A 26,215-nucleotide genomic window follows, 5' to 3' on the forward strand; every position below is an offset into this window, starting at 1 on the left:
TGAAGCAGTAGAGGCTCCTTCATTAAATGTTTTTAAGATAAAGATAGATAGTTTTTTGAAGAATAAAGGGATTAAGGGTAATGGTGTTCGAGCCGGAAAGTGGAGCTGAGTCCACAAAAGATCAGCCATGATCTCATTGAATGGTGGAGCAGGCTCGAATGGCCAGATGGCCTACTCCTGTTCCTAGTTCTTATGTTCTTATTAAGCCGGGAATCGAACCTGGGACCCTGGAGCTGTGAAGCCGCTGTGCTAACCTTTGTGCTACCGTGCTGCCCATTTGATAAAGATCCACTGAAACACTCTTGTCCGACCAGCTATTAGCCCATTATGGAGTCTGATGGCCTCTTTGTTTGTCATCTTTCCTGTTGCAAAGTTGATCTTTACTGTCTCTAAGTTAGTTACAGGTTCATAGCGTGGTCTTTTGTCCTTTTGTATTAATGTGATAAATACTGTAATTGGGTAATCATAAAGTTCTGTTTAGCGATTTAAAAAAAAAAAAAAAAAAAAAAAAAAATTTGAGTCCCCAATTCATTTTTTCCAATTAAGGGGCAATTTAGCGTGGCTAATCCACCTAGCCTGCACATTTTTGGGTTATGGGGGCGAAACCCACACAAACACGGGGAGAATGTGCAAACTCCACACGGACAGTGACCCAGAGCCGGGATCGAACCTGGGACCTCGACACCGTGAGGCCACAGTGCTAACCCACTGCGTCACCGTGCTGCCTCCTGTTTAGCGATAATAAGTTTCTGTGCTGACTTGGGTGATCTGGCAGACAGCCAATATCGATTCCAGCCAGGGCCGTATCTAATATTTCCCGTTTTCGGCCTATTTGTCCACTTCCCTCTTGTCAGCCTGTACCCAGCCTATCCGTGGCTTCAGCTGCCTGAGCCTAAGCTCTGGAATTCCCTGGCTACACCTTTACATTCATCCTTTAACAGGCTTCTCTTTTACCAAAATGTGTCAAATGTTGCTTTGTCGCACTGTGGTGCAGGCCATTGGGAGGTTTACATAGATTACATAGAACATACATAGAACATACAGTGCAGAAGGAGGCCATTCGGCCCATCGAGTCTGCACCGACCCACATTAATCCCTCACTTCCACCTTATCCCCGCAACCCAATAACCCCTCCCAACCCTTATGGACACTAAGGGCAATTTATCATGGCCAATCCACCTAACCTGCACGTCTTTGGACTGCGGGAGGAAACCGGAGCACCCGGAGGAAACCCACGCGGACACGGGGAGAACGTGCAAACTCCGTACAGACAGTGACCCAGCGGGGAATCGAACCTGGGACCCTGGCGCTGTGAAGCCACAGTGCTAATCACTTGTGCTACCGTGCTGCCCAGTTTATTATGTTAAAGGTGCTATGTATATCCAAGCTATTGTCACAGAGATGGTTAAACAAGCCACTCAGCCGTGATAGGGATGGACGATAAATACTGACCGTGCCAGTGTTACCCACATTCAGGAATGAATTTTTAAAAAGCCCTCCCGTTAGTTTTCGTATCTGATGCCTGTCCCAGACTTCCTCTCAAAATAACCATTGTGATCAGCCCTTGACTGTCCATTTCAGATGTCCATCCCACTCTTTCTGTGATAACTTACTCCAAAAAAAAACTCTCCTCCCCAGCACGGAGCGGGGAAAGATATAACTGTATTCACCACCCCCCCCATATCGCTAGAGCTTGAACTGCCAAGTTCAACACAGCACACACTAGTTGGCTAAGCAGTGTGAAATATTTTTCATCCTGGGCTAGCGAACTTGTTGCAGGGGTTTGCAGTGTGTGCGACTGGTGGTGCTTTATCTTCCATTATCTCTCTTTCCAGGGCGTTCACCTTTGAGTCAGAAGGGAAAAGCTTCACGCTGAAGAAGAACATGGTTGGGGTGAAAAGGTTTCAGAAGACTGTGCACGGTCAGTGTCTTTGTCTTGTTGAACTGTTGTGTTCTTACTTCCAAATTAACCCTTGGGCTGTCCTACACTTTACCTCACCATTTCTTTCTCGCCCACTCCTCACAGACAATGGCGTAAATTCCTTTGATTGTAAATAGTGTCTGGGCGCAGCATCACATAGTCTCCTAGGAGCTATGATGTTGTTGCCATTACAGAGACCTGGTTGAGGGAAGGACAGGATTGGCAGCTAAATGTTCCAGGATTTAGATGTTTCAGGCGGGATAGAGGGGGATGTAAAAGGGGTGGCGGAGTTGCGCTACTGGTTAGGGAGAATATCACAGCTGTACTGCAGGAGGACACCTCAGAGGGCAGCGAGGCTATATGGGTAGAGATCAGGAATAAGAAGGGTGCAGTCACAATGTTGGGGGCTTACTACAGGCCACCCAACAGCCAGTGGGAGATAGAGGAGCAGATAGGTAGACAGATTTTGGAAAGGAGTAAAAGCAACAAGGTTGTTGTGATGGGAGACTTCACCTTCCCCAATATTGACTGGGACTCACTTAGTGCCAGGGGCTTAGACGGGGCAGAGTTTGTAAGGAGCATCCAGGAGGGCTTCTTAAAGCAATATGTCGATAGTCGAACTAGGGAAGGAGCTGTACTGGACCTGGTATTGGGGAATGAGCCCGGCCAGGTGGTAGAAGTTTCAGTAGGGAACAGTGACCACAATTCATGATGGAAAGGGATAAGTATACACCGCAGGGCAAGAGTTATAGCTGGGGGAAGGGCAATTATGATGCCATTAGACGTGACTTGGGGGGATAGGGTGGAGAAGTAGGCTGCAAGTGTTGGGCACACTGGATAAGTGGAGCTTGTTCAAGGATCAGCTACTGCGTGTTCTTGATAAGTATGTACCGGTCAGGCAGGGAGGAAGGCGTAGAGCGAGGGAACCGTGGTTTACCAAAGAAGTGGAATCTCTTGTTAAGAGGAAGAAGGAGGCCTATGTGAAGATGAGGTGTGAAGTTTCAGTTGGGGCGATGGATAGTTACAAGGTAGCAAGGAAGGATCTAAAGAGAGAGCTAAGACGAGCAAGGAGGGGACATGAGAAGTATTTGGCAGGTAGGATCGAGGAAAACCCAAAAGCTTTCTATCGGTATGTCAGGAATAAGCGAATGACTAGGGAAAGAGTAGGACCAGTCAAGGACAGGGATGGGAAGTTGTGTGTGGCGTCTGAAGAGATAGGCGAGATACTAAATGAATAATTTTCGTCAGTATTCACTCAGGAAAAAGATAATGTTGTGGAGGAGAATGCTGAGACCCAGGCTATTAGAATAGATGGCATTGAGGTACGTAGGGAAGAGGTGTTGGCAATTCTGGACAGGCTGAAAATAGATAAGTCCCCAGGGCCTGATGGGATTTATCCTAGGATTCTCTGGGAGGCCAGGGAAGAGATTGCTGGACCATTGGCTTTGATTTTTATGCCATCATTGGCTACAGGAATAGTGCCAGAGGACTGGAGGATAGCAAATGTGGTCCCTTTGTTCGAAAAGGGGAGCAGAGACAACCCCGGCAACTATAGACCGGTGAGCCTCACGTCTGTAGTGGGTAAAGTCTTGGAGGGGATTATAAGAGACAAGATTTATAATCATCTAGATAGGAATAATATGATCAGGGATAGTCAGCATGGCTTTGTGAAGGGTAGGTCATGCCTCACAAACCATATCGAGTTATTTGAGAAGGTGACTGAACAGGTAGATGAGGGTAGAGCAGTTGATGTGGTGTATATGGATTTCAGTAAAGCGTTTGATAATGTTCCCCACGGTAGGCTATTGCAGAAAATACGGAGGCTGGGGATTGAGGGGGATTTAGAGATGTGGATCAGAAATTGGCTAGCTGAATGGAGACAGAGGGTGGTGGTCGACAGTGTGGAAGGATGTAGCAGGTTACAGAGGGACATAGATAAGCTGCAGAGCTGGGCTGAGAGGTGGCAAATGGAGTTTAATGTAGAGAAGTGTGAGGTGATTCACTTTGGAAGGAATAACAGGAATGCGGAATATTTGGCTAATGGTAAAGTTCTTGGAAGTGTGGATGAACAGAGGGATCTAGGTGTCCATGTACATAGATCCCTGAAAGTTGCCACCCAGGTTGATAGGGTTGTGAAGAAGGCCTATGGAGTGTTGGCCTTTATTGGTAGAGGGATTGAGTTCCGGAGTCATGAGGTCATGTTGCAGCTGTACAAAACTCTGGTTCGGCCGCATTTGGAGTATTGCGTACAGTTCTGGTCACCGCATTATAGGAAGGACGTGGAGGCTTTGGAGCGGGTGCAGAGGAGATTTACCAGGATGTTGCCTGGTATGGAGGGAAAATCTTATGAGGAAAGGCTGATGGACTTGAGGTTGTTTTCGTTGGAGAGAAGAAGGTTAAGAGGAGACTTAATAGAGGCATACAAAATGATCAGGGGGTTGGATAGGGTGGACAGTGAGAGCCTTCTCCCGCGGATGGAAATGGCTGGCACGAGGGGACATAGCTTTAAACTGAGGGGTAATAGATATAGGACAGAGGTCAGAGGTAGGTTCTTTACGCAAAGAGTAGTGAGGCCGTGGAATGCCCTACCTGCAACAGTGGTGAATTCGCCAACATTGAGGGCATTTAAAAGTTTATTGGATAAACATATGGATGATAAGGGCATAGTGTAGGTTAGATGGCTTTTGTTTTGGTGCAACATCGTGGGCCAAAGGGCCTGTACTGCGCTGTATCGTTCTATGTTCCATGTTCTAATTCAGTAAGTTTTAAAGTGCTGGTGGACAAGGATAAGAGTGGTCCTAGGGTGAATGTGCTAAATTGGGGGAAGGCTAATTATAACAATATTAGGCGGGAACTGAAGAACATAGATTGGGGGCGGATGTTTGAGGGCAAATCAACGTCTGACATGTGGGAGGCTTTCAGGTGTCAGTTGAAAGGAATACAGGACCGGCATGTTCCTGTGAGGAAGAAGGATAAATGCGGCAATTTTCGGGAACCTTGGATAACGAAAGATATTGTAGGCCTCGTCAAAAAGAAAAAGGAGGCATTTGTCAGGGCTAGAAGGCTGGGAACAGACGAAGCCTATGTGGAATATAAGGAAAGTAGGAAGGAGCTTAAGCAAGGAGTCAGGAGGGCTAGAAGGGGTCACGAAAAGTCATTGGCAAATAGGGTTAAGGAAAATCCCAAGGCTTTTTAAACGTACATTAAAAGCAAGAGGGTAGCCAGGGGAAGGGTTGGCCTACAGAAGGACAGGGGAGGGAATCTATGTGTGGAGCCAGAGGAAATGGGTGAGGTACTAAATGAATACTTTGCATCAGTATTCACCAAAGAGAAGGAATTAGTGGATGTTGAGTCTGGAGAAGGGTGTGTAGGTGGCCTGGGTCACATTGAGTTCCATAAAGATGAGGTGTTGGGCATCTTGAAAAATATTATGGTAGATAAGTCCCCAGGGCCTGATGGGATCTACCCCAGAATATTGAAGGAGGCTAGAAAGGAAATTGCTGAGGCCTTGACAGAAATCTTTGGATCCTCACTGTCTTCAGGTGATGTCCCGGAGGACTGGAGAATAGCCAATGTTGTTCCTCTGTTTAAGAAGGGTAGCAAGGATAATCCAGGGAACTACAGGCTGGTGAGCCTTATGTCAGTGGTAGGGAAATTACTGGAGAGAATTCTTCGAGACAGGATCTACTCCCATTTGGAAGCAAATGGACGTATTAGTGAGAGGCAGCATGGTTTTGTGAAGGGGAGGTCGTGTCTCACTAACTTGATAGAGTTTTTCGAGGAGGTCACTAAGATGATTGATGCAGGTAGGGCAGTAGATGTTGTCTATATGGACTTCAGTAAGGCCTTTGACAAGGTCCCTCATGGCAGACTGGTACAAAAGGTGAAGTCACACGGGATCAGAGGTGAGCTGCTAAGATGGATACAGAACTGGCTAGGTCATAGAAGGCAGAGAGTAGCAATGGAAGGGTGCTTTTCTAATTGGAGGGCTGTGACTAGTGCTGTACCACAGGGATCAGTGCTGGGACCGTTGCTGTTCGTAGTATATATAAATGATTTGGAGGAAAATGTAACTGGTCTGATTAGTAAGTTTGCAGATGACACAAAGGTGGGTGGAATTGCGGATAGCGATGAGGACTGTCAGAGGATACAGCAGGATTTAGATTGTTTGGAGACTTGGGCGGAGAGATGGCAGATGGAGTTTAATCCGGACAAATGTGAGGTAATGCATTTTGGAAGGTTTAATGCAGGTAGGGAATATACAGTGAATGGTAGAACCCTCAAGAGTATTGAAAGTCAGAGAGACCTAGGAGTACAGGTCCACAGGTCACTGAAAGGGGCAACACAGGTGGAGAAGGTAGTCAAGAAGGCATACGGCATGCTGGCCTTCATTGGCCGGGGCATTGAGTTTAAGAATTGGCAAGTCATTTTGCAGCTGTATAGAACCTTAGTTAGGCCACACTTGGAGTATAGTGTTCAATTCTGGTCACCACACTACCAGAAGGATGTGGAGACTTTAGAGAGGGTGCAGAAGAGATTTACCTGGATGTTGCCTGGTTTGGAGGGTATTAGCTATGAGGAGCGGTTGAATAAACTCGGTTTGTTCTCACTGGAACGAAGGAGGTTGAGGGGCGACCTGATAGAGGTCTACAAAATTATGAGGGGCATAGACAGAGTGGATCGTCAGAGACTTTTTCCCAGGGCAGAGGGGTCAGTTACTAGGGGGCATAGGTTTAAGGAGCGAGGGGCAAAGTTTAGAGTAGATGTACGAGGCAAGTTTTTTACACAGAGGGTAGTGGGTGCCTGGAACTCGCTGCCGGAGGAGGTGGTGGAAGCAGGGACGATAGTGACGTTTAAGGGGCATCTTGACAAATGCATGAATAGGATGGGAATAGAGGGATACGGACCCAGGAAGTGCGGAAGATTTTAGTTTAGATGGGCAGCATGGTCGGCGCAGGCTTGGAGGGCCGAAGGGCCTGTCCTGTGCTGTACTTTTCTTTCTTCTTTCTTCTTTGTTCCTTAGTAGCTCTGTAATCCTTTGCTGGTAAATATTTGAAACCATCTCTGCTTCCAAACCGGTCAGTTATACCCCAAGTCTGACACACTGAATAACCTTCCAGTAGATGTCAATCTTCAGGTGACAGGCTCCAGATATACCACAATATTAATCTAGGTAATAAGATAGTCATTTAAAATATATTCTGGGACATAGAAACTTAAAGTGAGAATTCCTGCGCTGGATTTTCTTGCGATTGATATAAATTTATGGTCAGTAGCTGCCTCTTATCAACTTGTCCTTTATACACGTACACCCCCAGTTCAGAGTTATCTAAAGATGGGGAGATGTCAGGCTGCCGCTCCCCAACATTATGATCACTGATGGCTTTGTTTTTGATAAATGACACAATGTAAAATAATTAATCTTTGTGCTGTGGCTTGGTTTCCATATATTTGTAAAAGCCTCACACATACGGTTAACACAGTCGCCAGACTGAGAGACTCGTGCTTCTATCCGGAACTTTGTGCACAACCAGTTGGATTGTAAACGTAAGAAGCTCAGGGCGGCGCAGTGGTTAGCACAGGTCCCAAGCTCGATCCCGGCCCTGGGTCACTGTGCAGTGCGGAGCTTGCACATTCGCCCCCACAACCCAAAGATGTGCAGGTTAGGTGGATTGGCCGCGCTAAATTGCCCCTTAATTGGAAAAAAAATAAATTGGGTACTCTAAAATTCTTTTTTTTTTTAAAAGTATATGTAGAAGCTCCACAGGCAAATGACAATTTGTGCGGAGCGAGACTCCACAAATATGAATGAGATGGGTGGACCGTGTTCAGATATAGCATCAGGAGTGGGACTTTGTCTGAAGCTGAATCTAAAATGGCCCTGGTGACACTGGGGCAGTAGGGAATATTTTCAGAGGTTCTGTGGGAGGGAAGCAAGTTTTACCCACTCTCCTCAAATTCACTTTTTCCTACTTTCTCGCACTAATGAATCTTACTTTTTGTTCCTGGTGCTTCAGTTGAGGAAATTACTCCCAGTGTGATTGAGCCGTCCTTCGGAATCGGCAGGATCATGTACTCGGTTTTTGAGCACACCTTTCACATCCGAGATGGGGACGAGCAGAGAACAGTAAGTCCAGACATTCTCTCTGCACAATCTTTAATATCAGAGACCAAGCGACCACGAAAGAGGCAGGCAGACCGAGAGAGAGAGACGGGCAGACCAGGAGAGAGAGCGAGAGAGAGACGGGCAGACCGAGAGAGAGAGAGAGCACGAGAGAGGCGGGCAGACTGCGAGAAAAAGGCGGGCAGACCAAGAGAGAGAGCGACGGGCACACCGGGAGAGAGAGAGACGGGCAGACCGAGAGAGAGAGACGGGCCGACCGAGAGAGAGAGACGGGCAGACCGAGAGAGTGAGAGAGACTGGCAGATCGAGAGAGAGAGAGCGAGACGGGCAGATCGAGAGAGAGAGACGGGCAGATCGAGAGAGAGAGAGAGACGGGCAGACCGAGAGAGAGAGCGACGGGCAGACCGAGAGAGAGAGAGATGGGCAGACCGAGAGAGAGAGAGGCACGGGCAGACCGAAAGAGAGAGACACGGGCAGACCGCGAGAAAGAGTCGGGCAGACCGAGAGAGAGAGACGGGCAGAACGAGAGAGAGAGACGGGCAGAACGAGAGAGAGAGACGGACAGACCGAGAGAGAGAGACGGGCAGAACGAGAGAGAGAGACGGGCAGACCGAGAGAGAGAGACGGGCAGACCGAGAGAGAGAGACGGGCAGACCGAGAGAGAGAGACGGGCAGACCGAGAGAGAGAGAGACGGGCAGACCGAGAGAGAGACGGGCAGACCGAGAGAGAGACGGGCAGACCGAGAGAGAGAGAGAGACGGGCAGACCGAGAGAGAGAGAGAGACGGGCAGACCGAGAGAGAGAGAGACGGGCAGACCGAGAGAGAGAGAGACACGGGCAGAACGAGAGAGAGAGAGACGTGCAGACCGAGAGGGAGAGAGACGGGAGACCGAGAGAGAGAGAGACGGGCAGACCGAGAGAGAGAGAGAGAGCGAGAGAGAGAGAGAGAGAGAGAGAGCGAGAGAGAGAGAGAGATGGGAAGACTGAGAGAGAGACGGGCAGACCGAGTGAGAGAGAGAGAGAGAGAGATGGGCAGACCGAGAGAGAGAGTGACGGGCAGACCGAGAGAGAGAGAGAGTGAGAGAGATGGGCAGACTGAGAGAGTTACGGGCAGACCGAGAGAGAGGGAGACGGGCAGGCCGAGAGAGAGGGAGACGGGCAGGCCGAGAGAGAGAGAGAGACGGGCAGGCCGAGAGAGAGAGAGAGACGGGCAGACCGAGAGAGAGAGAGACGGGCAGACCGAGAGAGAGAGAGACGGGCAGACCGAGAGAGATGGGCAGACCGAGAGAGAGAGAGATGGGCAGACCGCGAGAGAGAGAGACGGGCAGACCGCGAGAGAGAGAGACAGGCAGACCGAGAGAGAGAGAGACGGGCAGACCGAGAGAGAGTGACGGGCAGACCGAGAGAGAGAGACGGGCAGACCGAGAGAAAGAGAGACGGGCAGACCGAGAGAAAGAGAGACGGGCAGACCGAGAGAGAGAGAGACGGCCAGACCGAGAGAGAGAGAGACGGGCAGACCGAGAGAGATGGGCAGACCGCGAGAGAGAGACGGGCAGACCGAGAGAGAGAGAGACGGGCAGACCGAGAGAGATGGGCAGACCGCGAGAGAGAGACGGGCAGACTGAGAGAGAGAGAGACGTGCAGACCGAGAGAGAGAGACGGGCAGACTGAGAGAGAGAGAGACGTGCAGACCGAGAGAGAGAGACGGGCAGACCGAGAGAGAGAGACGGGCAGACCGAGAGAAAGAGAGACGGGCAGACCGAGAGAAAGAGAGACGGGCAGACCGAGAGAGAGAGAGACGGGCAGACCGAGAGAGAGAGAGACGGGCAGACCGAGAGAGATGGGCAGACCGCGAGAGAGAGAGACGTGCAGACCGAGAGAGAGAGAGATGGGCAGACCGAGAGAGAGAGAGACGGGCAGACCGAGAGAGAGAGAGACGGGCAGACCGAGAGAGATGGGCAGACCGCGAGAGAGAGAGAGAGAGATGGGCAGACCAAGAGAGAGAGTGACGTGCAGACCGAGAGAAAGAGAGACGGGCAGAGCGAGAGAGAGAGTGACGGGCAGACCGAGAGAGAGAGAGACGGGCAGACCGAGAGAGAGAGAGACGGGCAGACCGAGAGAGAGAGAGAGACGGGCAGACCGAGAGAGAGAGAGACGGGCAGACCGAGAGAGAGAGACGGGCAGACGGAGAGAGACAGAGACGTGCAGACCGAGAGAGAGAGAGGGGGGCAGACCGAGAGAGAGCGAGACACGGGCAGACCGAGAGAGAGAGACACGGGCAGACCGAGAGAGAGAGAGACGGGCAGATCGAGAGAGAGAGACGGGCAGACCGAGAGAGAGAGAGCGACGGGCAGACCGAGAGAGAGAGAGACGGGCAGACCGAATGAGAGAGACACGGGCAGACCGCGAGAGAGACGGGCAGACCGAGAGAGAGAGACGGGCAGACCGAGAGAGAGAGAGACACGGGCAGAACGAGAGGGAGAGAGACGTGCAGACCGAGAGAGAGAGAGCGACGGGCAGACCGAGAGAGAGAGAGACGGGCAGACCGAATGAGAGAGACACGGGCAGACCGCGAGAAAGAGTCGGGCAGACCGAGAGAGAGAGACGGGCAGACCGAGAAAGAGAGAGAGACGGGCAGAACGAGAGAGACAGACACGGGCAGAACGAGAGGGAGAGACGTGCAGACTGAGAGAGAGAGAGAGCGACGGGCAGACCGAGAGAGAGAGAGACGGGCAGACCGAGAGAGAGAGAGAGACGGGCAGACCGAGAGAGAGAGAGAGACGGGCAGACCGAGAGAGAGAGTGACGGGCAGACCGAGAGAGAGAGAGAGAGAGAGAGAGATGGGCAGACTGAGAGAGTGACGGGCAGACCGAGAGAGAGAGTGATGGGCAGACCGAGAGGGAGAGAGACGGGCAGACCGAGAGAGAGAGAGACGGGCAGACAGAGAGAGAGAGAGAGACGGGCAGACAGAGAGAGAGAGAGAGACGGGCAGACAGAGAGAGAGAGAGAGACGGGCAGACCGAGAGAGAGAGAGAGACGGGCAGACCGAGAGAGAGAGAGAGACGGGCAGACCGAGAGAGAGAGAGAGAGACGGGCAGACCGAGAGAGAGAGAGAGACGGGCAGACCGAGAGAGAGAGAGAGACGGGCAGACCGAGAGAGAGAGAGACGGGCAGACCGAGAGAGAGAGAGACGGGCAGACCGAGAGAGAGAGAGACGGGCAGACCGAGAGAGAGAGAGACGGGCAGACCGAGAGAGAGAGAGATGGGTAGACCGAGAGAGAGAGTGACGGGCAGACCGAGAGAGAGAGAAACGGGCAGACCGAGAGAGAGAGAGACGGGTAGCCGAGAGAGAGAGAGACGGGCAGACCGAGAGACAGAGAGACACGGGCAGACCGAGAGAGACGGGCAGAGCGAGAGAGAGAGAGAGAGAGACGGGCAGACCGCGAGAGAGAGAGACGGGTAGACCGAGAGAGAGAGAGAGACAGGCAGACCGAGAGAGAGAGAGAGACGGGCAGACCGAGAGAGAGAGGGACGGGCAGACCGAGAGAGAGAGGGACGGGCAGACCGAGAGAGAGAGAGACACGGGCAGAACGAGAGAGAGACGGGCAGACCGAGAGAGAGAGAGACACGGGCAGAACGAGAGGGAGAGAGACGTGCAGACCGAGAGAGAGAGAGCGACGGGCAGACCGAGAGAGAGAGAGAGACGGGCAGACCGAAAGAGAGAGACGGGCAGACCGAGAAAGAGAGAGAGACGGGCAGACCGAGAGAGAGAGACACGGGCAGAACGAGAGGGAGAGAGACGTGCAGACTGAGAGAGAGAGAGAGCGACGGGCAGACCGAGAGAGAGAGAGACGGGCAGACCGAGAGAGAGAGAGAGACGGGCAGACCGAGAGAGAGAGAGACGGGCAGACCGAGAGAGAGAGAGACGGGCAGACCGAGAGAGAGAGAGACGGGCAGACCGAGAGAGAGAGTGACGGGCAGACCGAGAGAGAGAGAGAGAGAGAGAGATGGGCAGACTGAGAGAGTGACGGGCAGACCGAGAGAGAGAGTGATGGGCAGACCGAGAGGGAGAGAGACGGGCAGACAGAGAGAGAGAGAGACGGGCAGACCGAGAGAGAGAGAGAGACGGGCAGACCGAGAGAGAGAGAGAGACGGGCAGACCGAGAGAGAGAGAGAGAGAGACGGGCAGACCGAGAGAGAGAGTGACGGGCAGACCGAGAGAGAGAGAGAGAGAGAGAGAGATGGGCAGACTGAGAGAGTGACGGGCAGACCGAGAGAGAGAGTGATGGGCAGACCGAGAGGGAGAGAGACGGGCAGACAGAGAGAGAGAGAGACGGGCAGACAGAGAGAGAGAGAGAGACGGGCAGACCGAGAGAGAGAGAGACGGGCAGACCGAGAGAGAGAGAGACGGGCAGACCGAGAGAGAGAGAGACGGGCAGACCGAGAGAGATGGGCAGACCGCGAGAGAGAGAGACGTGCAGACCGAGAGAGAGAGAGATGGGCAGACCGAGAGAGAGAGAGACGGGCAGACCGAGAGAGAGAGAGACGGGCAGACCGAGAGAGAGAGAGACGGGCAGACCGAGAGAGATGGGCAGACCGCGAGAGAGAGAGAGAGAGATGGGCAGACCAAGAGAGAGAGAGACGGGCAGACCGAGAGAGAGAGAGACGGGCAGACCGAGAGAGAGAGAGACGGGCAGACCGAGAGAGAGAGAGACGGGCAGACCGAGAGAGAGAGAGACGGGTAGACCGAGAGAGAGAGAGACGGGCAGACCGAGAGACAGAGAGACACGGGCAGACCGAGAGAGAGAGAGACGGGTAGCCGAGAGAGAGAGAGGCGGGCAGACCGAGAGACAGAGAGACACGGGCAGACCGAGAGAGACGGGCAGAGCGAGAGGGAGAGAGAGAGAGACGGGCAGACCGAGAGAGAGAGTGACGGGCAGATCGAGAGAGGGAGACGGGCAGACCGAGAGAGAGAGAGACGGGTAGCCGAGAGAGATAGAGACGGGCAGACCGAGAGACAGAGAGACACGGGCAGACCGAGAGAGACGGGCAGAGCGAGAGAGAGAGAGAGAGAGACGGGCAGACCGCGAGAGAGAGAGATGGGTAGACCGAGAGAGAGAGAGAGACAGGCAGACCGAGAGAGAGAGGGACGGGTAGACCGAGAGAGAGAGGGACGGGCAGACCGAGAGAGAGAGGGTCGGGCAGACCAAGAGAGAGAGAGACGGGCAGACCGAGAGACAGAGAGACACGGGCAGACCGAGAGAGACGGGCAGAGTGAGAGAGAGAGAGAGAGAGACGGGCAGACCGCGAGAGAGAGAGACGGGTAGACCGAGAGAGAGAGAGAGACAGGCAGACCGAGAGAGAGAGGGACGGGTAGACCGAGAGAGAGAGGGACGGGCAGACCGAGAGAGAGAGGGACGGGCAGACCGAGAGAGAGAGGGTCGGGCAGACCAAGAGAGAGAGAGACGGGCAGACCGAGAGAGAGACGGGCAGACCGAGAGAGAGACTGGCAGACCGAGAGAGAGAGAGAGAGAGAGACGGGCAGACCGAGAGAGAGAGAGAGACGGGCAGACCGAGAGAGAGACGAGCAGACCGAGAGAGATGGGCAGACCGCGAGAGAGAGAGAGAGACGGGCAGACCGAGAGAAAGAGAGACGGGCAGACCGAGAGAAAGAGAGACGGGCAGACCGAGAGAGAGAGAGACGGGCAGACGGAGAGAGAGAGAGAGACGGGCAGACCGAGAGAGAGAGAGACGGGTAGACCGAGAGAGAGAGAGAGACAGGCAGACCGAGAGAGAGACGGGCAGACCGAGAGAGAGAGGGACGGGCAGACCGAGAGAGAGAGGGACGGGCAGACCGAGAGAGAGAGAGACACGGGCAGAACGAGAGAGAGACGGGCAGACCGAGAGAGAGAGAGACACGGGCAGAACGAGAGGGAGAGAGACGTGCAGACCGAGAGAGAGAGAGCGACGGGCAGACCGAGAGAGAGAGAGACGGGCAGACCGAGAGGGAGAGAGACGTGCAGACTGAGAGAGAGAGAGAGCGACGGGCAGACCGAGAGAGAGAGAGACGGGCAGACCGAGAGAGAGAGAGAGACGGGCAGACCGAGAGAGAGAGAGAGACGGGCAGACCGAGAGAGAGAGAGACGGGCAGACCGAGAGAGAGAGTGACGGGCAGACCGAGAGAGAGAGAGAGAGATGGGCAGACTGAGAGAGTGACGGGCAGACCGAGAGAGAGAGTGATGGGCAGACCGAGAGGGAGAGAGACGGGCCGACAGAGAGAGAGAGAGACGGGCAGACAGAGAGAGAGAGAGAGACGGGCAGACCGAGAGAGAGAGAGAGACGGGCAGACCGAGAGAGAGAGAGAGACGGGCAGACAGAGAGAGAGAGACGGGCAGACCGAGAGAGAGAGAGACGGGCAGACCGAGAGAGAGAGAGACGGGCAGACCGAGAGAGAGAGAGACGGGCAGACCGAGAGAGAGAGAGACGGGGAGACCGAGAGAGAGAGAGACGGGCAGACCGAGAGACAGAGAGACACGGGCAGACCGAGAGAGAGAGAGACGGGTAGCCGAGAGAGAGAGAGGCGGGCAGACCGAGAGACAGAGAGACACGGGCAGACCGAGAGAGACGGGCAGAGCGAGAGAGAGAGAGAGAGAGACGGGCAGACCGAGAGAGAGAGTGACGGGCAGATCGAGAGAGAGAGAGAGAGACGGGCAGACCGAGAGAGAGAGTGACGGGCAGATCGAGAGAGAGAGAAACGGGCAGACCGAGAGAGAGAGAGACGGGTAGCCGAGAGAGAGAGAGACGGGCAGACCGAGAGAGAGAGGGACGGGCAGACCGAGAGAGAGAGGGACGGGCAGACCGAGAGAGAGAGAGACACGGGCAGAACGAGAGAGAGACGGGCAGACCGAGAGAGAGAGAGACACGGGCAGAACGAGAGGGAGAGAGACGTGCAGACCGAGAGAGAGAGAGCGACGGGCAGACCGAGAGAGAGAGAGAGACGGGCAGACCGAGAGAGAGAGACGGGCAGACCGATAAAGAGAGAGAGACGGGCAGACCGAGAGAGAGAGACACGGGCAGAACGAGAGGGAGAGAGACGTGCAGACTGAGAGAGAGAGAGAGCGACGGGCAGACCGAGAGAGAGAGAGACGGGCAGACCGAGAGAGAGAGAGAGACGGGCAGACCGAGAGAGAGAGAGACGGGCAGACCGAGAGAGAGAGAGACGGGCAGACCGAGAGAGAGAGTGACGGGCAGACCGAGAGAGAGAGAGAGAGAGAGAGATGGGCAGACTGAGAGAGTGACGGGCAGACCGAGAGAGAGAGTGATGGGCAGACCGAGAGGGAGAGAGACGGGCAGACAGAGAGAGAGAGAGACGGGCAGACAGAGAGAGAGAGAGAGACGGGCAGACCGAGAGAGAGAGAGAGACGGGCAGACCGAGAGAGAGAGAGAGACGGGCAGACCGAGAGAGAGAGAGAGACGGGCAGACCGAGAGAGAGAGAGAGACGGGCAGACCGAGAGAGAGAGTGACGGGCAGACCGAGAGAGAGAGAGAGAGAGAGAGATGGGCAGACTGAGAGAGTGACGGGCAGACCGAGAGAGAGAGTGATGGGCAGACCGAGAGGGAGAGAGACGGGCAGACAGAGAGATAGAGAGACGGGCAGACAGAGAGAGAGAGAGAGACGGGCAGACCGAGAGAGAGAGAGACGGGCAGACCGAGAGAGAGAGAGACGGGCAGACCGAGAGAGAGAGAGACGGGCAGACCGAGAGAGAGAGAGACGGGCAGACCGAGAGAGATGGGCAGACCGCGAGAGAGAGAGACGTGCAGACCGAGAGAGAGAGAGATGGGCAGACCGAGAGAGAGAGAGACGGGCAGACCGAGAGAGAGAGAGACGGGCAGACCGAGAGAGATGGGCAGACCGCGAGAGAGAGAGAGAGAGATGGGCAGACCAAGAGAGAGAGAGACGGGCAGACCGAGAGAGAGAGAGACGGGCAGACCGAGAGAGAGAGAGACGGGCAGACCGAGAGAGAGAGAGACGGGCAGACCGAGAGAGAGAGAGACGGGCAGACCGAGAGAGAGAGAGACGGGCAGACCGAGAGACAGAGAGACACGGGCAGACCGAGAGAGAGAGAGACGGGTAGCCGAGAGAGAGAGAGGCGGGCAGACCGAGAGACAGAGACACGGGCAGACCGAGAGAGACGGGCAGAGCGCGCGAGAGAGAGAGAGAGAGAGACGGGCAGACCGAGAGAGAGAGTGACGGGCAGATCGAGAGAGAGAGAGAGAGACGGGCAGACCGAGAGAGAGAGTGACGGGCAGATCGAGAGAGAGAGAAACGGGCAGACCGAGAGAGAGAGAGACGGGTAGCCGAGAGAGAGAGAGACGGGCAGACCGAGAGACAGAGAGACACGGGCAGACCGAGAGAGACGGGCAGAGCGAGAGAGAGAGAGAGAGAGAGACGGGCAGACCGCGAGAGAGAGAGACGGGTAGACCGAGAGAGAGAGAGAGACAGGCAGACCGAGAGAGAGAGGGACGGGTAGACCGAGAGAGAGAGGGACGGGCAGACCGAGAGAGAGAGGGACGGGCAGACCGAGAGAGAGAGGGTCGGGCAGACCAAGAGAGAGAGAGACGGGCAGACCGAGAGACAGAGAGACACGGGCAGACCGAGAGAGACGGGCAGAGTGAGAGAGAGAGAGAGAGAGACGGGCAGACCGCGAGAGAGAGAGACGGGTAGACCGAGAGAGAGAGAGAGACAGGCAGACCGAGAGAGAGAGGGACGGGTAGACCGAGAGAGAGAGGGACGGGCAGACCGAGAGAGAGAGGGACGGGCAGACCGAGAGAGAGAGGGTCGGGCAGACCAAGAGAGAGAGAGACGGGCAGACCGAGAGAGAGACGGGCAGACCGAGAGAGAGACGGGCAGACCGAGAGAGAGAGAGAGAGAGAGAGACGGGCAGACCGAGAGAGAGAGAGAGACGGGCAGACCGAGAGAGAGACGAGCAGACCGAGAGAGATGGGCAGACCGCGAGAGAGAGAGAGAGACGGGCAGACCGAGAGAAAGAGAGACGGGCAGACCGAGAGAAAGAGAGACGGGCAGACCGTGAGAGAGAGAGACGGGCAGACGGAGAGAGAGAGAGAGACGGGCAGACGGAGAGAGAGAGAGACGGGTAGACCGAGAGAGAGAGAGAGACAGGCAGACCGAGAGAGAGAGAGAGACGGGCAGACCGAGAGAGAGAGGGACGGGCAGACCGAGAGAGAGAGGGACGGGCAGACCGAGAGAGAGAGAGACACGGGCAGAACGAGAGAGAGACGGGCAGACCGAGAGAGAGAGAGACACGGGCAGAACGAGAGGGAGAGAGACGTGCAGACCGAGAGAGAGAGAGCGACGGGCAGACCGAGAGAGAGAGAGACGGGCAGACCGAGAGGGAGAGAGACGTACAGACTGAGAGAGAGAGAGAGCGACGGGCAGACCGAGAGAGAGAGAGACGGGCAGACCGAGAGAGAGAGAGAGACGGGCAGACCGAGAGAGAGAGAGACGGGCAGACCGAGAGAGAGAGTGATGGGCAGACCGAGAGAGAGAGAGAGAGAGAGAGAGATGGGCAGACTGAGAGAGTGACGGGCAGACCGAGAGAGAGAGTGATGGGCAGACCGAGAGGGAGAGAGACGGGCAGACAGAGAGAGAGAGAGACGGGCAGACAGAGAGAGAGAGAGAGACGGGCAGACCGAGAGAGAGAGAGAGACGGGCAGACCGAGAGAGAGAGTGACGGGCAGACCGAGAGAGAGAGAGAGAGATGGGCAGACTGAGAGAGTGACGGGCAGACCGAGAGAGAGAGTGATGGGCAGACCGAGAGGGAGAGAGACGGGCCGACAGAGAGAGAGAGAGACGGGCAGACAGAGAGAGAGAGAGAGACGGGCAGACCGAGAGAGAGAGAGAGACGGGCAGACCGAGAGAGAGAGAGAGACGGGCAGACCGAGAGAGAGAGACGGGCAGACCGAGAGAGAGAGAGACGGGCAGACCGAGAGAGAGAGAGACGGGCAGACCGAGAGAGAGAGAGACGGGCAGACCGAGAGAGAGAGAGACGGGGAGACCGAGAGAGAGAGAGACGGGCAGACCGAGAGACAGAGAGACACGGGCGGACCGAGAGAGAGAGAGACGGGTAGCCGAGAGAGAGAGAGGCGGGCAGACCGAGAGACAGAGAGACACGGGCAGACCGAGAGAGACGGGCAGAGCGAGAGAGAGAGAGAGAGAGAGACGGGCAGACCGAGAGAGAGAGTGACGGGCAGATCGAGAGAGAGAGAGAGAGACGGGCAGACCGAGAGAGATAGTGACGGGCAGATCGAGAGAGAGAGAAACGGACAGACCGAGAGAGAGAGAGACGGGTAGCCGAGAGAGAGAGAGACGGGTAGCCGAGAGAGAGAGAGACGGGCAGACCGAGAGACAGAGAGACACGGGCAGACCGAGAGAGACGGGCAGAGCGAGAGAGAGAGAGAGAGAGACGGGCAGACCGCGAGAGAGAGAGACGGGTAGACCGAGAGAGAGAGAGAGACAGGCAGACCGAGAGAGAGAGGGACGGGTAGACCGAGAGAGAGAGGGACGGGCAGACCGAGAGAGAGAGGGACGGGCAGACCGAGAGAGAGAGGGTCGGGCAGACCAAGAGAGAGAGAGACGGGCAGACCGAGAGACAGAGAGACACGGGCAGACCGAGAGAGACGGGCAGACCGAGAGAAAGAGAGACGGGCAGACCGAGAGAGAGAGAGAGACGGGCAGACCGAGAGAGAGAGAGAGACGGGCAGACCGAGAGAGAGAGAGAGACGGGCAGACCGAGAGAGATGGGCAGACCGCGAGAGAGAGGGAGAGACGGGCAGACCGAGAGAAAGAGAGACGGGCAGACCGAGAGAGAGAGAGAGACGGGCAGACCGAGAGAGAGACGGGCAGACCGAGAGAGAGAGAGAGACGGGCAGACCGAGTGAGATGGGCAGACCGCGAGAGAGAGAGACGTGCAGACCGAGAGAGAGAGAGACGTGCAGACCGGGAGAGAGAGAGACGGGCAGACCGAGAGAGAGAGAGAGAGACGGGCAGACCGAGAGAGAGAGAGAGACGTGCAGACCGGGAGAGAGAGAGACGGGCAGACCGAGAGAGATGGGCAGACCGCGAGAGAGAGAGAGAGAGATGGGCAGACCGAGAGAGAGAGAGAGACGGGCAGACCGAGAGAGAGAGACGGGCAGACTGAGAGAGAGAGCGAGACGTGCAGACCGAGAGAAAGAGAGACGGGCAGACTGAGAGAAAGAGAGACGTGCAGACCGAGAGAGAGAGAGATGGGCAGACCGAGAGAGAGAGAGACGGGCAGACCGAGAGAGAGAGAGACGGGCAGACCGAGAGAGAGAGAGACGTGCAGACCGAGAGAGAGAGAGACGGGCAGACCGAGAGAGAGAGAGACGGGCAGACCGAGAGAGAGAGAGACGTGCAGACCGAGAGAGAGAGAGATGGGCAGACGGAGAGAGAGAGAGACGGGCAGACCGATAGAGAGAGAGACGGGCAGACCGAGAGAGATGGGCAGACCGCGAGAGAGAGAGAGAGAGAGATGGGCAGACCGCGAGAGAGAGAGACGTGCAGACCGAGAGAGAGAGAGACGGGCAGACCGAGAGAGAGAGAGACGGGCAGACCGAGAGAGAGAGAGACGGGCAGACCGAGAGAGATGGGCAGACCGCGAGAGAGAGAGAGAGAGATGGGCAGACCGAGAGAGAGAGAGACGGGCAGACCGAGAGAGAGAGAGACGGGTAGACCGAGAGAGAGAGAGATGGGCAGACCGAGAGAGAGAGAGACGGGCAGACCGAGAGAGACGGGCAGACCGAGAGAGACGGGCAGACCGAGAGAGAGAGAGACGGGCAGACCGAGAGAGAGAGAGAGTGAGAGAGATGGGCAGACTGAGAGAGTTACGGGCAGACCGAGATAGAGGGAGACGGGCAGGCCGAGAGAGAGGGAGCCGGGCTGGCCGAGAGAGAGAGAGAGACGGGCAGGCCGAGAGAGAGAGAGACGGGCAGACCGAGAGAGAGAGAGACGGGCAGACCGAGAGAGATGGGCAGACCGAGAGAGAGAGATGGGCAGACCGCGAGAGAGAGAGACGGGCAGACCGCGAGAGAGAGAGACGGGCAGACCGCGAGAGAGAGAGACGGGCAGACCGAGAGAGAGAGACGGGCAGACCGAGAGAGAGAGACGGGCAGACCGAGAGAGAGAGATGGGCAGACCGCGAGAGAGAGAGACGGGCAGACCGCGAGAGAGAGAGACGGGCAGACCGAGAGAGAGAGAGACGGGCAGACCGCGAGAGAGAGAGACGGTCAGACCGAGAGAGAGAGAGACGGTCAGACCGAGAGAGAGAGAGACGGGCAGACCGAGAGAGAGAGAGACGGGCAGACCGAGAGAGAGAGAGACGGGCAGACCGAGAGAGAGAGAGACGGGCAGACCGAGAGAGAGAGAGACGGGCAGACCGAGAGAAAGAGAGACGGGCAGTCCGAGAGAGATGGGCAGACCGCGAGAGAGAGACGGGCAGACCGAGAGAGAGAGAGACGGGCAGACCGAGAGAGATGGGCGGACCGCGAGAGAGAGAGACGTGCAGACCGAGAGAGAGAGAGATGGGCAGACCGAGAGAGAGAGAGACGGGCAGACCGAGAGAGAGAGAGACGGGCAGACCGAGAGAGAGAGAGACGGGCAGACCGAGAGAGATGGGCTGACCGCGAGAGAGAGAGAGAGAGATGGGCAGACCAAGAGAGAGAGTGACGTGCAGACCGAGAGAAAGAGAGACGGGCAGAGCGAGAGGGAGAGAGACGGGCAGACCGAGAGAGAGAGAGACGGGCAGACAGAGAGAGAGAGAGAGACGGGCAGACAGAGAGAGAGAGAGAGACGGGCAGACAGAGAGAGAGAGAGAGACGGGCAGACCGAGAGAGAGAGAGAGACGGGCAGACCGAGAGAGAGTGAGAGACGGGCAGACCGAGAGAGAGAGAGAGACGGGCAGACCGAGAGAGAGAGAGAGACGGGCAGACCGAGAGAGAGAGAGAGAGAGACAGGCAGACCGAGAGAGAGAGAGACGGGCAGACCGAGAGAGAGAGAGACGGGCAGACCGAGAGAGAGAGAGACGGGCAGACCGAGAGAGAGAGAGACGGGCAGACCGAGAGAGAGAGAGACGGGCAGACCGAGAGAGAGAGAGACGGGCAGACCGAGAGAGAGAGAGATGGGTAGACCGAGAGAGAGAGTGACGGGCAGACCGAGAGAGAGAGAAACGGGCAGACCGAGAGAGAGAGAGACGGGTAGCCGAGAGAGAGAGAGACGGGCAGACCGAGAGACAGAGAGACACGGGCAGACCGAGAGAGACGGGCAGAGCGAGAGAGCGAGAGAGAGAGACGGGCAGACCGCGAGAGAGAGAGACGGGTAGACCGAGAGAGAGAGAGAGACAGGCAGACCGAGAGAGAGAGAGAGACGGGCAGACCGAGAGAGAGAGGGACGGGCAGACCGAGAGAGAGAGGGACGGGCAGACCGAGAGAGAGAGAGACACGGGCAGAACGAGAGAGAGACGGGCAGACCGAGAGAGAGAGAGACACGGGCAGAACGAGAGGGAGAGAGACGTGCAGACCGAGAGAGAGAGAGCGACGGGCAGACCGAGAGAGAGAGAGAGACGGGCAGACCGAGAGAGAGAGACGGGCAGACCGAGAAAGAGAGAGAGACGGGCAGACCGAGAGAGAGAGACACGGGCAGAACGAGAGGGAGAGAGACGTGCAGACTGAGAGAGAGAGAGAGCGACGGGCAGACCGAGAGAGAGAGAGACGGTCAGACCGAGAGAGAGAGAGAGACGGGCAGACCGAGAGAGAGAGAGACGGGCAGACCGAGAGAGAGAGAGACGGGCAGACCGAGAGAGAGAGTGACGGGCAGACCGAGAGAGAGAGAGAGAGAGAGAGATGGGCAGACTGAGAGAGTGACGGGCAGACCGAGAGAGAGAGTGATGGGCAGACCGAGAGGGAGAGAGACGGGCAGACAGAGAGAGAGAGAGACGGGCAGACAGAGAGAGAGAGAGAGACGGGCAGACCGAGAGAGAGAGAGAGACGGGCAGACCGAGAGAGAGAGAGAGGCGGGCAGACCGAGAGAGAGAGTGACGGGCAGACCGAGAGAGAGAGAGAGAGAGAGAGATGGGCAGACTGAGAGAGTGACGGGCAGACCGAGAGAGAGAGTGATGGGCAGACCGAGAGGGAGAGAGACGGGCAGACAGAGAGAGAGAGAGACGGGCAGACAGAGAGAGAGAGAGAGACGGGCAGACCGAGAGAGAGAGAGACGGGCAGACCGAGAGAGAGAGAGACGGGCAGACCGAGAGAGAGAGAGACGGGCAGACCGAGAGAGATGGGCAGACCGCGAGAGAGAGAGACGTGCAGACCGCGAGAGAGAGAGACGTGCAGACCGAGAGAGAGAGAGACGGGCAGACCGAGAGAGAGAGAGACGGGCAGACCGAGAGAGATGGGCAGACCGCGAGAGAGAGAGAGAGAGATGGGCAGACCAAGAGAGAGAGAGACGGGCAGACCGAGAGAGAGAGAGACGGGCAGACCGAGAGAGAGAGAGACGGGCAGACCGAGAGAGAGAGAGACGGGCAGACCGAGAGAGAGAGAGACGGGTAGACCGAGAGAGAGAGAGACGGGCAGACCGAGAGACAGAGAGACACGGGCAGACCGAGAGAGAGAGAGACGGGTAGCCGAGAGAGAGAGAGGCGGGTAGACCGAGAGACAGAGAGACACGGGCAGACCGAGAGAGACGGGCAGAGCGAGAGAGAGAGAGAGAGACGGGCAGACCGAGAGAGAGAGAGACGGGCAGATCGAGAGAGAGAGAGAGAGAGGGCAGACCGAGAGAGAGAGTGACGGGCAGATCGAGAGAGAGAGAAACGGGCAGACCGAGAGAGAGAGAGACGGGTAGCCGAGAGAGAGAGAGACGGGCAGACCGAGAGACAGAGAGACACGGGCAGACCGAGAGAGACGGGCAGAGTGAGAGAGAGAGAGAGAGAGACGGGCAGACCGCGAGAGAGAGAGACGGGTAGACCGAGAGAGAGAGAGAGACAGGCAGACCGAGAGAGAGAGGGACGGGTAGACCGAGAGAGAGAGGGACGGGCAGACCGAGAGAGAGAGGGACGGGCAGACCGAGAGAGAGAGGGTCGGGCAGACCAAGAGAGAGAGAGACGGGCAGACCGAGAGACAGAGAGACACGGGCAGACCGAGAGAGACGGGCAGAGTGAGAGAGAGAGAGAGAGAGACGGGCAGACCGCGAGAGAGAGAGACGGGTGGACCGAGAGAGAGAGAGAGACAGGCAGACCGAGAGAGAGAGGGACGGGTAGACCGAGAGAGAGAGGGACGGGTAGACCGAGAGAGAGAGGGACGGGCAGACCGAGAGAGAGAGGGACGGGCAGACCGAGACAGAGAGGGACGGGCAGACCGAGAGAGAGAGGGTCGGGCAGACCAAGAGAGAGAGAGACGGGCAGACCGAGAGAGAGACGGGCAGACCGAGAGAGAGAGGGACGGGTAGACCGAGAGAGAGAGGGACGGGTAGACCGAGAGAGAGAGGGACGGGCAGACCGAGAGAGAGAGGGACGGGCAGACCGAGAGAGAGAGGGTCGGGCAGACCAAGAGAGAGAGAGACGGGCAGACCGAGAGACAGAGAGACACGGGCAGACCGAGAGAGACGGGCAGAGTGAGAGAGAGAGAGAGAGAGACGGGCAGACCGCGAGAGAGAGAGACGGGTAGACCGAGAGAGAGAGAGAGACAGGCAGACCGAGAGAGAGAGGGACGGGTAGACCGAGAGAGAGAGGGACGGGCAGACCGAGAGAGAGAGGGACGGGCAGACCGAGAGAGAGAGGGACGGGCAGACCGAGAGAGAGAGGGTCGGGCAGACCAAGAGAGAGAGACGGGCAGACCGAGAGAGAGACGGGCAGACCGAGAGAGAGACTGGCAGACCGAGAGAGAGAGAGAGAGAGAGAGACGGGCAGACCGAGAGAGAGAGAGAGACGGGCAGACCGAGAGAGAGACGAGCAGACCGAGAGAGATGGGCAGACCGCGAGAGAGAGAGAGAGACGGGCAGACCGAGAGAAAGAGAGACGGTCAGACCGAGAGAAAGAGAGACGGGCAGACCGAGAGAGAGAGAGACGGGCTGACGGAGAGAGAGAGAGAGACGGGCAGACGGAGAGAGAGAGAGACGGGTAGACCGAGAGAGAGAGAGAGACAGGCAGACCGAGAGAGAGAGAGAGACGGGCAGACCGAGAGAGAGAGGGACGGGCAGACCGAGAGAGAGAGGGACGGGCAGACCGAGAGAGAGAGAGACACGGGCAGAACGAGAGAGAGACGGGCAGACCGAGAGAGAGAGAGACACGGGCAGAACGAGAGGGAGAGAGACGTGCAGACCGAGAGAGAGAGAGCGACGGGCAGACCGAGAGAGAGAGAGACGGGCAGACCGAGAGGGAGAGAGACGTGCAGACTGAGAGAGAGAGAGAGCGACGGGCAGACCGAGAGAGAGAGAGACGGGCAGACCGAGAGAGAGAGAGAGACGGGCAGACCGAGAGAGAGAGAGACGGGCAGACCGAGAGAGAGAGTGACGGGCAGACCGAGAGAGAGAGAGAGAGAGAGAGAGAGATGGGCAGACTGAGAGAGTGACGGGCAGACCGAGAGAGAGAGTGATGGGCAGACCGAGAGGGAGAGAGACGGGCAGACAGAGAGAGAGAGAGAGACGGGCAGACCGAGAGAGAGAGAGAGACGGGCAGACTGAGAGAGAGAGAGAGAGACGGGCAGACCGAGAGAGAGAGAGAGACGGGCAGACCGAGAGAGAGAGAGAGAGACGGGCAGACCGAGAGAGAGAGTGACGGGCAGACCGAGAGAGAGAGAGAGAGATGGGCAGACTGAGAGAGTGACGGGCAGACCGAGAGAGAGAGTGATGGGCAGACCGAGAGGGAGAGAGACGGGCCGACAGAGAGAGAGAGAGACGGGCAGACAGAGAGAGAGAGAGAGACGGGCAGACCGAGAGAGAGAGAGAGACGGGCAGACCGAGAGAGAGAGAGAGACGGGCAGACCGAGAGAGAGAGACGGGCAGACCGAGAGAGAGAGAGACGGGCAGACCGAGAGGGAGAGAGACGGGCAGACCGAGAGAGAGAGAGACGGGCAGACCGAGAGAGAGAGAGACGGGGAGACCGAGAGAGAGAGAGACGGGCAGACCGAGAGACAGAGAGACACGGGCGGACCGAGAGAGAGAGAGACGGGTAGCCGAGAGAGAGAGAGGCGGGCAGACCGAGAGACAGAGAGACACGGGCAGACCGAGAGAGACGGGCAGAGCGAGAGAGAGAGAGAGAGAGACGGGCAGACCGAGAGAGAGAGTGACGGGCAGATCGAGAGAGAGAGAGAGAGACGGGCAGACCGAGAGAGAGAGTGACGGGCAGATCGAGAGAGAGAGAAACGGACAGACCGAGAGAGAGAGAGACGGGTAGCCGAGAGAGAGAGAGACGGGCAGACCGAGAGACAGAGAGACACGGGCAGACCGAGAGAGACGGGCAGAGCGAGAGAGAGAGAGAGAGAGAGAGACGGGCAGACCGCGAGAGAGAGAGACGGGTAGACCGAGAGAGAGAGAGAGACAGGCAGACCGAGAGAGAGAGGGACGGGTAGACCGAGAGAGAGAGGGACGGGCAGACCGAGAGAGAGAGGGACGGGCAGACCGAGAGAGAGAGGGTCGGGCAGACCAAGAGAGAGAGAGACGGGCAGACCGAGAGACAGAGAGACACGGGCAGACCGAGAGAGACGGGCAGACCGAGAGAAAGAGAGACGGGCAGACCGAGAGAGAGAGAGAGACGGGCAGACCGAGAGAGAGAGAGAGACGGGCAGACCGAGAGAGAGAGAGAGACGGGCAGACCGAGAGAGATGGGCAGACCGCGAGAGAGAGGGAGAGACGGGCAGACCGAGAGAAAGAGAGACGGGCAGACCGAGAGAGAGAGAGAGACGGGCAGACCGAGAGAGAGACGGGCAGACCGAGAGAGAGAGAGAGACGGGCAGACCGAGTGAGATGGGCAGACCGCGAGAGAGAGAGACGTGCAGACCGAGAGAGAGAGAGACGTGCAGACCGGGAGAGAGAGAGACGGGCAGACCGAGAGAGAGAGAGAGAGAGAGAGACGGGCAGACCG

At 56.9% G+C, this 26,215-nt stretch overlaps 1 protein-coding gene across 1 annotated transcript in view; it reads left to right on the forward strand.

The window, feature by feature from the left end:
• gars1 (glycyl-tRNA synthetase 1) overlaps positions 1–26,215 on the forward strand; it is a 168,343-nt gene that overhangs the window by 52,982 nt on the left and 89,146 nt on the right. Inside the window, exons 13-14 of the mRNA XM_072508051.1 lie at positions 1,836–1,921; positions 7,939–8,048. Coding sequence (XP_072364152.1) covers positions 1,836–1,921; positions 7,939–8,048 — 196 coding nt within the window. The remainder of the gene's footprint in view (positions 1–1,835; positions 1,922–7,938; positions 8,049–26,215) is intronic.

Source organism: Scyliorhinus torazame, chromosome 6, assembly GCF_047496885.1.
Source record: "Scyliorhinus torazame isolate Kashiwa2021f chromosome 6, sScyTor2.1, whole genome shotgun sequence".
Lineage (NCBI taxonomy): Eukaryota > Metazoa > Chordata > Chondrichthyes > Carcharhiniformes > Scyliorhinidae > Scyliorhinus > Scyliorhinus torazame.